Source organism: Pistacia vera, unplaced genomic scaffold (genome assembly GCF_008641045.1).
Source record: "Pistacia vera cultivar Batoury unplaced genomic scaffold, PisVer_v2 Contig164, whole genome shotgun sequence".
Taxonomy (NCBI): domain Eukaryota; kingdom Viridiplantae; phylum Streptophyta; class Magnoliopsida; order Sapindales; family Anacardiaceae; genus Pistacia; species Pistacia vera.
The window spans coordinates 618,160-632,111 of record NW_022195726.1 but is presented as its reverse complement, the minus strand read 5'-3'; the positions used below and the strand labels follow the sequence as shown (position 1 = coordinate 632,111).

The window sequence follows — 13,952 nt, the reverse complement described above, 5'->3', positions numbered from 1 at the left end:
AAACTTCAAGTCGTTTATGTACATATATGTATAAACTCGTTTTGTTATAATACCTAATCTTCTTCTTCTTCCAGCCATAATTCAAATCTTCCCCTCAAACAAAGCATTTGAAAAAGAATAATATTATATTTAATATAAAAATGGTGGAGCAACCCCAATCTATGTCTATCTATTCCACCAACTATAACCAACTTAATTCCTACTATCACCAAATCCCACCTTTTTCATTCACATATATTTACACAAACCCCAAACCTCAAGTAAAGAATATGCCAACCACCCTACTGCAGGGAACAAATCATCTTCTTCTTCTGCCAAATTCCCACTTTAAGAATATGATCTTATCAATCCGAGATTGTATAGATTCCTTCTCACTAGACTCCCTAGTGAGAACAATACTGTCCCACCAATCCCAACTGTTTGCTCTTCACTTTCTGCCTTTTCATTATATATCAATGGCAATTCCTTCACTTTCAAATTACTCAATCCAACTTTTTGTCTAACTGCTTCAATTATCTTTGGATCAGCAGGGTTTCCTATGGCATCTGTTACATAGAATGCGTTTAGTGCCATCTCGCTTCTTGTTGATATTTCAGCTCTTGTGATATTAAGACCATTTTCTCTAAACGTTCTTGTCACATCTGCCAATAGCCCTTGCCTATCTTCCATACATAATTCTAGCCTCACACCCTGTCATTACAAGTAAATTGCACATTACTATTTGCAGATCAAACAAACATTATAAATGAAGTTATTCAACTCAGAACAAATGCAAAATTATACCTCAGATGCTCTTCTTCGCACTGCAGCTTGTAGGCATTGAATCACACGTTGCCTTTCAGGTTCTGAACTAATTGGAGTCCCATCAATGTGCTTAATATAAAATTCCTGAAACAACATTGAGAAATACTTAGTTAATAAGACAACTAATATCATCAAAAATTTGAGGAACTAACAGATAATACAATAAAAGAAACAATAAGTACCAGATATGCTCTATCTCCGGTTGTGTTAATGGTAGCATGAAACACCACATATTCCATGTCTGTCAACGTGCAAACAACATCGAACAAAAGCTTAGTCCTATCCTTGCACTGAACATTCACAACTGAGTAACCTCTTTCCACCCAATTTTGCACCGTTACTACAGGGTAATTAGTACAACGACTCAAAATGGGCTTCCTCTCATAATCCCTATCTGCAAACATCATCTGATGTAGCCTTCTCTCTGTGTGAGTGACCTCCATAGAAACAGTCGTTTTAGCACTCCTAATGTCATTATCCCCTTTCAAGACATTCCTTAAGCGTGCCTCGATTCTATCAATTTGTTGTGAGTCCTCAATTGGAGATCCTGAATTGCAATCTTTCACATAAATCAGCGAAGCAATTCGGCCATTGTGAGTCCACACTTTCGCTTCTACCACATTACACTGTAATTCAGCTAATACTGCAAAAACCTCTGACATTAGCCCAACACGATCCGTTCCAGTTAGTTCAAGTGCAGTTAAACCGCTAAAATCATTAACTCTTCCATGGTCCATGGTTCCAAGCGACTGCATAACAGAAACATAACGAAAACATAAATTTTCAGCTATAATATTGATCACCAATTAGTTCCAAAAATTAATTCCAAAAATTAATTCCAAAAATTAATTCTAAGATTATTTTTGGATGTAAATTTCTAAAATAAATAATATTTACCTCCTCAATGCAGCGAATAACTCTTTCGTCCGTTAATTTGTTTCCATTCAGATCAGTCACATGGAAAACTAAATACATAAAAAAGAAAAGCGTGTAAATATTACTTTCAAAGAAATTCTAACCAAAAAAATTAAAAATTAAAAAAAAAATTACCATCCATGAACCACCGTCCATCAGAAGAAATGTAAGCCTTTTTTATTGAAAGGTCCAGATCCGTGAGAACCTGAACAGCTTCTAACAAGATTCCATGTCTTCTAGCACTATCAACCTATGAAAAAAAATGACCAAATTAATGTTAATGACCGAGTTTCAGCCACTAAAATTAACACTGGTTCGTGTGTTTGTCAATTTTGTTATCAGTTCGTGGAAGCTAACCTTGACGAGAGTCGCAGTAGGGCAAACGGCATTGTCGATGACGACCCTGAAAAGCACCGAAAGGTCAAGTCAGTGAAACTGCTTTTTGATTTTGAAAATTCAAGCGATTGTATGAGAAATATCAACCCAAGACAGAGATCTTTGAAAAGTCTAAAGCAAGATTTAAGAAATTAAATTCTAGAAGGATGAGAAGAAATTGAAGAAAAGTCAGACAAATATTAAAATATTCGTTAATTAGACTAGTTTTCGTGATTATACTTTGATACAAGTCTTGATTTTCATGGCCAGATCTCGTACAGCACTAAAGGCCATGAATTTTTGTAAGAAAAATTTAAAGAAAGAAATTTAGAAATAATTTAAAAAAAAAAAAAAAAAGAGAGAGAGAGAGAACCCCGAAACAATTAGTGAACTTAAAAGTTTGATTTCAAGAAACAATGAACAAACCTGGGAGTGTTCATCCTGATAACAAGCTTCTCGTATTCATCTAAACAAGTGTGCCACTCCATTGTTTCTCTTTATTTCAACAAGCCTTGTATTTCCACCTTTAATAAGGCAGGAAAGTATGAAAGAATGAACAAGAAAGATAACAGAACAAATCAAATACCAGATCCTCTAAAAACTATAGCTTTAAATCCCTTCTTCAATTCTTCGACCAAATCGCTTTATCAACTCCCACCAAACTCTTTCTCTCCAATTTTCTTGTTTTGTTTTCTCTTGAAAAACCCAATTACCAAACTAAATTTATTTATCTCTCTTCTATGCAAGCGCAACGCAAACCACGCCTTCTTCTTTAACTCTCTCACTCCCTTTTTTATATGCCTACAATATTTTTTAAATTTTAAACCACGCGTCCACCCCTTCTAAAAGGAGGAATTACACGAGCAAGGTCAACCAGCGTCAAGCCACGTGTCTTTTGATCCTCAACTCTGGTTGGTTAAAATTTCCAGCTCCGATGCCACGTCTGTAAGTGAAGTGTACTTTGCGTGCGTTCGACTCAATAGAATGGTTGATGCTTCATCAACGGGAAGGGTCAGTCCATCTGGCAAAATGGTGGGTCCCATTATGGCTTGTTAATTAAGTTGTGATTTTGCCGACCCAAATTATGACGTCCACACGTGACGACACCGCTCGTATCGGCTTTTCCTCTGTCACTTTTTCGGGCCGGTTTTCTTGTACTTTTCGGTGTATCTTTGCTCTTTACCCTTCCTAGTTAGGGAATTTATTACTACTTTTACCGTCCCCGTAGTTCCAAAATTTTTATCCTTTCAGCGGTAGGGGTAAATCCGTCTTCTAGCATCTAATTCTTAAAAATATCGGATCTTTTCCATATACAAGTTGTGATATAGAAGATTCATTCTCATACATTAGATCGAGTTGTGTTATAAGCACATTCGACTTTAATCACTTTAGCTTAGATTTATTTTTAAAAGAGAACGCTAACTTAGGTCAACACTTATAGGAGGAAATGAATAATTATAAATTTTTATGAGAGAAAATCAATATTATATAAAAGGAAAAAGTCAAATTAGAATCGTAATGTGATTAATAGTAAAGAATTTGAATTTCATGTTCATAAAAACTAATTTATTAATTAATACATTATTAACCTGATAGAATTTGGTAAAAATCTTTACTATAATTTCTTATAAAGATTTTATCCAAATTCAGTTTTATTAAAATATCTTCTTAATCAACAAGCTCTCATAATATGTAAATTCATTAAGCAAAGCATGAAATTTTTTGAAGACAAGCTTGATTAAAATGACTTGAAATCTATTTAATTTTTTTTTTTTTTTTAATACAACTCAAAAGTTTCTATCATATAGTAATTTTTACAATAATTATTTGCACTGAGAAATCAATCATCTTTTACGCTAATTCATTTTTCATGAGATTATTATAGAAACAATCAAATTTGTCTTTACAAAAATTTATTAAAAAAAAGTCGGTCGAAACGAAGGTGGATGCATTGAATTGGTCGGTAGAACAAAAACTGGACGCGTGACTTGGACGTAGTCGTGGAGGCACGCTCTCGAACTTATTATGTCTTTGTCTTCCTTCCTTAAACAATGGGTTACATTTAAACCCTTAAAAAGCTGGACACGTTTTGAACTCACAACTTATGCTGTCATAAACACGGCTCAACGCCACAACATAGTAGGTCCCATTGTCTGACGATCACGTGCAGGCCTGTCAGAAACCACGTTAACTAAACTAGTTAGTTAATTTTAAGCGCTAATTTTGTCTCTACCACTAACTCCTCCTACGTGGCATCAGCATGCGCCGTCTCTACAGTTACACAAACATAGATAATACCGTCATCACCAGGATGGCTCTCAAAACCTTGCCACGTGGTGAAAAATACTTTAAACTCCCCAAAACGTGCGTACCACTAACTAAAACTAACGCCCACCCAAACTTTTGAAGATTGAAGTTTGTAATTGTTAAAAAACTCTGGGCGGGAAAGCAGTGATCTTCCCGCCAAATCAGACGGCGGTGGGACCATGTCGGCAAGGGAAAATCTAGATGGATAACGGAGTTGGGAAAAGAAGGACCCAGTGGGTTTGACGTGGAGAGCGGGAATAATGAGAAATAAATAGTGCGGCTTTTAGCAGCAACGAAAGGGTGATGTAGATGACACCTCATTAACCGGCTAACTTTTTTGAAAATCCCGCCTGGGTTTGCTTTTGACCATCAAGACTTGGCGCCAAACCTGGAAGTCATATTCACATGGTGAGAGATTGATTTAATACAGCAGCGCCGCATATTTCTCCGTGAGACACTGGAACCAATGTTTTCCTCTAACGTTATTAAACATGACTAATTTAATTAACACAAATGATTTCTTGCGAATTTTTATTATTAAAAAAATATTATGGTTGGTCAAACAAGAATTTGACACATTCAGAATGAGAAGTTGGTCAAATGAGTAGCATGTGCATAGGGGTGAAGCATGCTGTTTAAGTAGAGCACTAGCTCACAAAGTAGAGAATTTGACTTGGTTTTCAAAAAATAGTTTCTGAAATCAGGCATGTTTTCTCCCACTCCCATGTTATTATAATTAAAATATTTATACCAATTACCAAATTAATAGACTGAGCTGATACTTACTGACAATAAAGGATAAAAAAATAAATATAGTGTTGACTGTTGAGAGCATGAAAGTAAGTGATAAACATAAGGCAAAGCAATTTAATCAAGAAGGGAGTTGACGCTTGGCGGGTTAATCTGAAACTGCAGAAACAATTGGAGTCTTATCCATACTCTCTAGCACTAAAAAATAAACCTAATACAATACCAAGACCAATACAAATAATCATAATTACATTAACACAATGATATATATTGATAATTACTTTTATTGAATATATTTTAATCATAATCGACGTGGTGTGTTTATTGGTAATAATTTATGTAAAAAAAGTGATGAAATTACATCCAGCATTTTTCATAGCAACAAGTAATTGAAAATAATGCATATTTTTTGAATTAATAAATTATGTATGGTTGAGGTTGACAAATGCAGGTAGTTAAAGCATCAAATGTTTGCCAGCTGATGAAAGAGAGAGAGATTGGTTTGGTGTGCCCAATGGCTTTGGGTTAAACCTCCATTTGACCAAAAATATCAACATTGAAATAAATATATGGAAAAAGGTTAATATCAACTCGCAAATTTTGGTACCCTATTAGTGAAAGCCACTATATACATATTTCAATAGGCAAATTTTGTAATATGAATCATAAAGAAAAGAAATGTGGAAGACATTGGAGAATTTTCACTTCATTAACTATGCTTTTTAGGAATGAATTAAATCAACCATCTTCCTAAAAAGCAAAATAAATATATATAAATGCTAATGCAAGAATTACACCAATTAGAGTGATCCGATTGACCTAATCGGGATAAAAACTGATGTGTACATAATTACGGATAACCAAAAATGAATAAATAATCAGTGCAGTAAAGTAAATGGTAAAGAGATTTTTAAAGTGGTTCGGCGAGCTAAACTCTTGAGCCTACATCTACTATTATTGTATTTGATGTGAGAGCTTACAATAACAATCCTAAAATAATTTATCAACCCCTTTCTCCTCGTTGGAGGGGGTTTATATACAAAGTTTATGCAAAGGAAATAGCGAAAATAAATAGATTACAATTAAGTTTAAAATGTAACTCTAATATTCTTGCGATTGGGCATTGTGATTGCACAATGATTGCTGTTGATCTGATCCTTCCAGAGATATTCGGGATCTGAAGTTATCTGTGAATTGCTTGAACAACTGCCAAGATTGGTCGTGATTAGCTTGTGCTAGGTCGAGCTATAACTCGATGAGCTTATGCTGAGTCAGACAATCAGTAGAATCGAGCTGGTCTTGGATCGGGCTATAACCTCACAATACTCTGAGTTTGGTGGAAAAATCACACATAACAATAAAATATGTAAGTATATCACTTTCCAACATGGGTGCCTAAGTTCGAGTTCCCCTAAGAACTAATAGAGGTGGTCATTAAAGAGATTTACTCAGTTGTTCAAACCCTCAAGGATTGGTCTGGTGGTCAAAAAAGTTTGTTCTATTCTTTAAGTTCTTAGGTTCAAACCTTGAGATTATTTCTTAGGTTCAAACCTTGAGATTATCTGTCATAATAACATTTTGACTTACCTAGTCTTTTGGGCTTGTAAGGTGTTTATTGAACCCTAAAGATTAGTTGAGGTACGGGCGTAAACTGGCCCGGATACCTTAGTTACTAAAAAACCAAAAAATAAAAACATCTAAAATTGGTACTTTTAATTTCCTGGCATGCGTCTGTTGAAGAGCTTATTAATTGTGCATTAAATAACATATTTGTTATAATCCTAATCTTCTTCTTCTTCTCTCAGCCATAATTCAAATCTTCCCCTCAAACAAAGCATTTGAAAAAGAATAATATTATATTTATATAAAAATGGTGGAGCAACCCCAATCTATGTCTATCTATTCCACCAACTATAACCAACTTAATTTCACTATCACCAATCCCACCTTTTTCATTCACATTATTTACACAAACCCCAAACCTCAAGTAAAGAATATGCCAACCACCCTATGCAGGGAACAAATCATCTTCTTCTTCTGTCTGCCAAATTCCCACTTTAAGAAATAGATCTTATCAATCCAGATTGTATAGATTCCTTCTCACTAGACTCCCTATGAGAACAAACTGTCCCACCAACCCCAACTGTTGGCTCTTCACTTTCTGCCTTTTCATTATATCAATGGCAATTCCTTCACTTTCAAATTACTCAATCCAACTTTTGTCTAACTGCTTCAATTATCTTTGGATCAGCAGGGTTTCCTATGGCATCTGTTACATAGAATGCGTTTAGTGCCATCTCGCTTCTTGTTGATATTTCAGCTCTTGTGATATTAGACCATTTTCTCTAAACGTTCTTGTCACATCTGCCAATAGCCCTTGCCTATCTTCCATACATAATTCTAGCCTCACACCCTGTCATTACAAGTAAATTGCACATTACTATTTGCAGATCAAACAACATTATAAATGAGTTATTCAACTCAGAACAAATGCAAAATTATACCTCAGATGCTCTTCTTCGCACTGCGCTTGTAGGCATTGAATCACACGTTGCCTTTCAGGTTCTGAACTAATTGGTCCCATCAATGTGCTTATATAAAATTCCTGAAACAACATTGAGAATACTATTTAATAAGACACTAATATCATCAAAATTTGAGAACTAACAGATATACAATAAAAAAACAATATACCAGATATGCTCTATCTCCGGTTGTGTTATGGTAGCATGAAACCACATATTCCATGTCTGTCAACGTGCAAACAACATCGAACAAAAGCTTAGTCCTATCCTTGCACTGAACATTCACAACTGAGTAACCTCTTTCCACCCAATTTTGACCGTTACTACAGGGTAATTAGTACAAGACTCAAAATGGGCTTCCTCTCATAATCCCATCTGCAAACTCATCTGGTACCTTCTCTCTGTGTGAGTGACCTCCATAGAAACAGTCGTTTTAGCACTCCTAATGTCATTATCCCCTTTCAAGACATTCCTTAAGCGTGCCCGATTCTGTCAATTTGTTGTGATTCCTCAATTGGAGATCCTGATTTGCAATCTTTCACATAAATCAGCAAGCAATTCGGCCATTGTGAGTCCACACTTTCGCTTCTACCACATTACACTGTAATTCAGCTAATACTGCAAAAACCTCTGACATTAGCCCAACACCTCCGTTCCAGTTATTTCAAGTGCAGTTAAACCGCTAAAATCTTAATTCTTTCCATGTCCATGGTTCCAAGCGACTGCATAACAGAACATAACGAAAAATAAATTTTCAGCTATAATATTGATCACCAATTAGTTCCAAAAATTAATTCCAAAATAATATCTAAGATTATTTTTGATGTAAATTTCTAAAATAAATAATATTTACCTCCTCAATGCAGCGATAACTCTTTCGTCCGTTAATTTGTTTCCATTCAGATCAGTCACATGGAAAACTAAATACATAAAAAGAAAGCGTGTAAATATTACTTTCAAGAAATCAACAAAAAAAAAAAAAAAAAATTAAAATTAAAAAAAAATTCCCATCCATGAACCACCGTCCATCAGAGAAATGTAAGCCTTTTTTATTGAAAGGTCCAGATCCGTGAGAACCTAACAGCTTCTAACAAGATTCCATGTCTTCTAGCACTATCAACCTATGAAAAATTACCAAATTAATGTTAATGACCGAGTTTCGCCACTAAAATTAACACTGGTTCGTTGTGTTTGTCAATTTTGTTATCAGTTCGTGGAAGCTAACCTTACGAAGGTCGCAGTAGGGCAAACGGCATTGTCGATGACGACCCTGAAAAGCACGAAAGGTCAAGTCATGTGAACTGCTTTTTGATTTTGAAAATTCAGCGATTGTATGAAAAATATCACCCCAAGACGAGATCTTTGAAAAGTCTAAAGCAAGATTAAGAAATTAAATTCTAAAAGATGAGAAATTGAAGAAAAGTCAGACAAATATTAAAATATTCGTTAATTAGACTAGTTTTCGCGATTATACTTTGATACAAGCTTGATTTTCATGGCCAATCTCGTACAGCACTAAAGCCATGAATTTTTGTAAGAAAAATTTAAAGAAAGAAATTTAGAAATAATTTAAAAAAAAAAAAAAAAGAGAGAGAGAACCCCGAAACAATTAGTGAACTTAAAAGTTTGATTTCAAGAAACAATGAACAACCTGGGGTGTTCATCCTGATAACGCTTCTCGTATTCATCTAAACAAGTGTGCCACCTCCATTTTTCTCTTATTTCAACAAGCCTGTATTTCCACCTTAATAAGGCAGAAAGTATGAAAGAATGAAACAGAGAGAACAGAACAAAATCAAATACCATCCTCTAAAAACTATAGCTTTAAATCCCTTCTTCAATTCTTCGACCAAATCGCTTTATCAACTCCCACCAAACTCTTTCTCTCCAATTTTCTTGTTTTGTTTTCTCTTGAAAAACCCAATTACAAAAAATTATTTATCTCTCTTCTTATGCAAGCGCAACGCAAACCACGCCTTCTTCTTTCCTCTCTCACTCCCTTTTTATATGCCTACAATTTTTTTAAATTTTAAACACACGCGTCCACCCCTTCTAAGGGAGAATTACACGAGCAAGGTCAACCAGCGTCAAGCCACGTGTCTTTTGATCCTCAATCTGGTTGGTTAAAATTTCCAGCTCCGATCCACGTCTGTAAGTGAAGTGTACTTTGCGTGCGTTCGACCATAGAATGGTTGATGCTCATCAACGGGAAGGGTCAGTCCACTTGGCAAATGGTGGGTCCCATTATGCTTGTTTTATTAGTTGTGATTTTGCCGACCAAATATGACTCCACACGTGACAACACCGCTCGTATCGGCTTTTCCTCTGTCACTTTTTCGCCGGTTTTCTTGTACTTTCGGTGTACTTTTGCTCTTTACCCTTCCTATTAGGGAATTTATTACTACTTTTACCTCCCCGTAGTTCCAAAATTTTATCCTTTCAGGGGTAGGGGTAAATCCTCTTCTAGCACTAATTCTTAAAACGATCATTCTTTTCCATATAAAGTTGTGATATAGAAGATTCATTATTCATCTAATCGATTGTATAAGCACATTCGACTTTAACACCTCATTGAGTGCTTAGATTTATTTTTAAAAGGAACCTAACTTAGCAACACTTATAGAGAAAATGAATAATTATAAATTTTTATGAGAGAAAACAATATTATATAGAAGGAAAAGTCAAATTAAACGTAATGTGATTAATAGTAAAGAATTTGAATTTCATTCATAAAAACTAATTATTAATTATACATTATTACACTGATAGAATTTGGTAAAAACTTTACTATATTTTCTTATAAGATTTTATCCAAATTCAGTTTTATTAAAATATCTTCTTAATCAACAAGCTCTCATAATATGTAAATCATTAAGAAGCATGAAATTTTTTGAAGACAAGCTTGATTAAAATGACTTGAAATTATTTAATTTTTTTTTTTTTTAATACACTCAAAAGTTTCTATCATATAGTATTTTTACATTATTTGCACTGAGAAATCATCATCTTTTACGCTAATTCATTTTTCATGAGATTATTATAGAAACAATCAAATTTGTCTTTACAAAAATTTATAAAAAAAAGAATCGGTCGCGAAACGGAGTGATGCATTGAATTGGTCGGTAGAACAAAACTGACGCGTGACTTGGACGTAGTCGTGGAGCACGCTCTCGCTTATTATGTCTTCTCTTCCTTCCTTAAACAATGGGTTACATTAAACCCTTAAAAAGTGGACACGTTTTGAACTCACAACTTATGCTGTCATACACAGCCTCACAGCCACAACATAGTAGGCCCCATTGTCTGACGATCACGTGCAGGCCTGTCAAAACCACGTTAACTAAACTAGTTAGTTAATTTTAAGCGCTAATTTTGTCTTACCCTAACTCCTCCTACGTGGCATCACACATGCGCCGTCTCTACAGTCCACACAAAATAATACCGTTACCTCCGTCATCACCAGGATGGCTCTCAAACTTGCCCACGTGGTGAACAACGTGCATCGAACAGTCAATTGATATTATACACGTAAAAATTCGTTGGTGTAAAAATCAGCATCAACATTAACAAACCCCGAAAGGTTTGTCTAATTGGAGAAAGCTTATTCAGTCTTAGCAAAGTTTTTGGTTAGAGTCTCTCTTGTAACCACCTTTTACAGATTACAATCCTCTTTTAATTTGAGCTTTACATGACCTTTTTATAATCTGATATTTATGATATTAAAACTGTCCACTAAATTGAAAGGTGGCTACGGCCGCACGTAAACTAGCCAACTGCGGCAGCCACATATGGCTCTCTTGGCCAGGACGGAGCCCCTAAAGAGCAAAGTGAGGGGCTCATGCCTCCATTGAGCTTGAAAAAATTTAGTAGTACCCTTCTACCTTGAGTTTTAACATTAACACCCCTTCATTTGAATTCATTTTGTTTTTAATAATAAGAATAAGGATCATGCTTAAATATTATTGGATTCATATGTAAAAATAATGATAACCCCTCGCCTCATCTCTACACATGTGCACCATTATGGGTGTCTTTGCTAGTTTTTTAAGAACTATGGATTTGATGGCAATAGACAAAACCCAGAAGAGAAAAGACTATAGATTCCTAATTTTATTTGATAAGAAAATTGAGCAAGAATGGGTTTAAATCCGGTATTTAAGGAAGATAACTTATTATCATCTTTTTGTTTTTATTTTTAAATTTATTATCATACAGAGATTTAGTAAGATAAAATAAATAAGACAATAGGGATATTATCAATTAGGAGATAACATTTTTTTTTTTAAATTGAAAGAAAAGGGACACAAGTTTTAAAATAACTTAAAAGGGACAAAACTCTATTAGTTTTTATTAAATTTATGGAAAAAGATTAAAAGACATAAAAGCTCATACGCTAATATTTATTTAAAAAATTCAAATAAAATTAGTAGAAAATGCAAAAAAAAAAAAAAATGAATAACTAAATTTTTTTATAAAAATTAAAAAACCAAAAGAAAATAAAATTTATAACAGGAATTAAAAAACAAAGGAAATGAACATTATTATGGAAAAAAGTAAGTTTAAAAAATAGAATAATTACGGAAAGTTGCGGAGTTTTGACTATTTTTAAGCTATTTTAAAACTTGTGTTCCTTTTTCTTTTAATAAAAAAAAAAATGTTCCTTAATTAATAGTATCCCTTAAGGTGCATTTGGTTCAGGAAATATTAGATTACTGGGAATGTTAGATTACTGAAATCTTGTATTACCTTGAAGATTACTGGGAATCTTTAAAAAAATGTGTTTAGTTAGTTGAAATAAATTGGTAGGTATATTATATTAATATGTTTGGTTAGGAGGAATAAATTGGTGAGTATGTTATTTAAATTACTAAATTGCCCTCTTTTTAAATATTATTAATATAATAATAATATTATTATTATTATTATTAATTTTTAAATAATTTCTTTTAACACCCAATATTTCAAATTTAGCTAAAACATCCCCGTTTATGTAAAACTTTAATTTATAACAAACTCACCCCAACCATTCTGCCGTCACCTGCTGCCACAACCGGAAGTCACCGTGAGCAACCCACCATGACCAGGAGACCTCGATATGGCCGTTTTTGGCCATACTAATGGCCAAAAAGGCCATATTAGGGGCAGATCTAGGCAGAAATAGCCTGATCTATTCTGGCTATTTCTGACCAGATTGATGGGTCTGACTGTTAATGACCAGACCCATCAATTTGGCCAGAAATGGCCAGATCTGCTCCTAATATGGCTTTTTCGACCATCAATATAGTCAAAAATGATCATATCGGGGCCTCCCGGTTATGATGGGCTACTCACGATGACTCCAGGTGACTTCCGACAACTTCCCTCGATGGCCAATAATGGTTTGGCTGGCGACAAGCGACAACAAGGGGGTGGAAAATAGTTTGGGTAAGCTGAAATTTGTTTTGATTTTAAAGATAATTTTGTCTAAAAAATTAATTAATTTGAATGAAATAGTAAAAACAAGATTCATGTAAATAAATTAAAAAATAATAACATTATTATCCTAAAATTTTATTAATAAAAAATAAAATTGTAACAAAAAAAATTATCTAAATAATTTTATAATATTTAAGAAAATTAAAATAATTAGATTACCTTCAATATTATCAATAATAATTACTGTTGATATTTAAAAATCACTGGTGTCTATAGCCCCAATCTAACGCCAATATATAGTCCCCTGTTAATCTAGAATGAACGAGGAATTAAAGATAGCGCATTTTGTTGACTGGGTTTAGATTTCATTGAAGTGAAGACGTAGACAGTTGGTCTAATCCAGCTGTAAGAGATTCACCTAATTAGGTTTGGACGGTAGTAGTCGGCGGCTCGGCGCAATACCATTATTTACCATGCTCAAAAAGGGAGAGAAGGCACAAGAACAAGAATAAAAAATAAAAGGTCAACCATTAACTCATAAAAATTCAAGTCGTTTATGTACATATGTGTATAAACTCGTTTTGTTATAATACCTAATCTTCTTCTTCTTCTTCTTCTTCCAGCCATAATTCAAATCTTCCCCTCAAACAAAGCATTTGAAAAAGAATAATATTATATTTAATATAAAAATGGTGGAGCAACCACAATCTATGTCTATCTATTCCACCAACTATAACCAACTTAATTTCGACTATCACCAAATCCCACCTTTTTCATTCACATGTATTTACACAAACCCCAAACCTCAAGGAAAGAATATGCCAACCACCCTAGTGCAGGGAACAAATCATCTTCTTCTTC

General features: G+C 34.1%; 1 protein-coding gene and 1 pseudogene across 1 annotated transcript; both read right to left on the bottom strand.

Moving 5' to 3' along the window:
- Positions 1 to 241: 241 nt before the first annotated feature.
- On the bottom strand, positions 242 to 2,884 carry LOC116125410 (ACT domain-containing protein ACR8-like). Its single transcript, XM_031411148.1, has 7 exons — positions 2,521 to 2,884; positions 2,077 to 2,122; positions 1,855 to 1,969; positions 1,702 to 1,769; positions 987 to 1,553; positions 784 to 888; positions 242 to 690 (listed from the first exon to the last, which is right to left on the bottom strand). The coding sequence occupies exons 1-7, from the start codon at positions 2,580 to 2,582 to the stop codon at positions 328 to 330; spliced, it is 1,326 nt and encodes a 441-aa protein (XP_031267008.1). The 5' UTR covers positions 2,583 to 2,884; the 3' UTR covers positions 242 to 327.
- Positions 2,885 to 7,208: 4,324 nt separating this feature from the next.
- Positions 7,209 to 8,720, bottom strand: LOC116125411 (annotated as a pseudogene).
- Between the last annotated feature and the right edge of the window lie 5,232 nt (positions 8,721 to 13,952).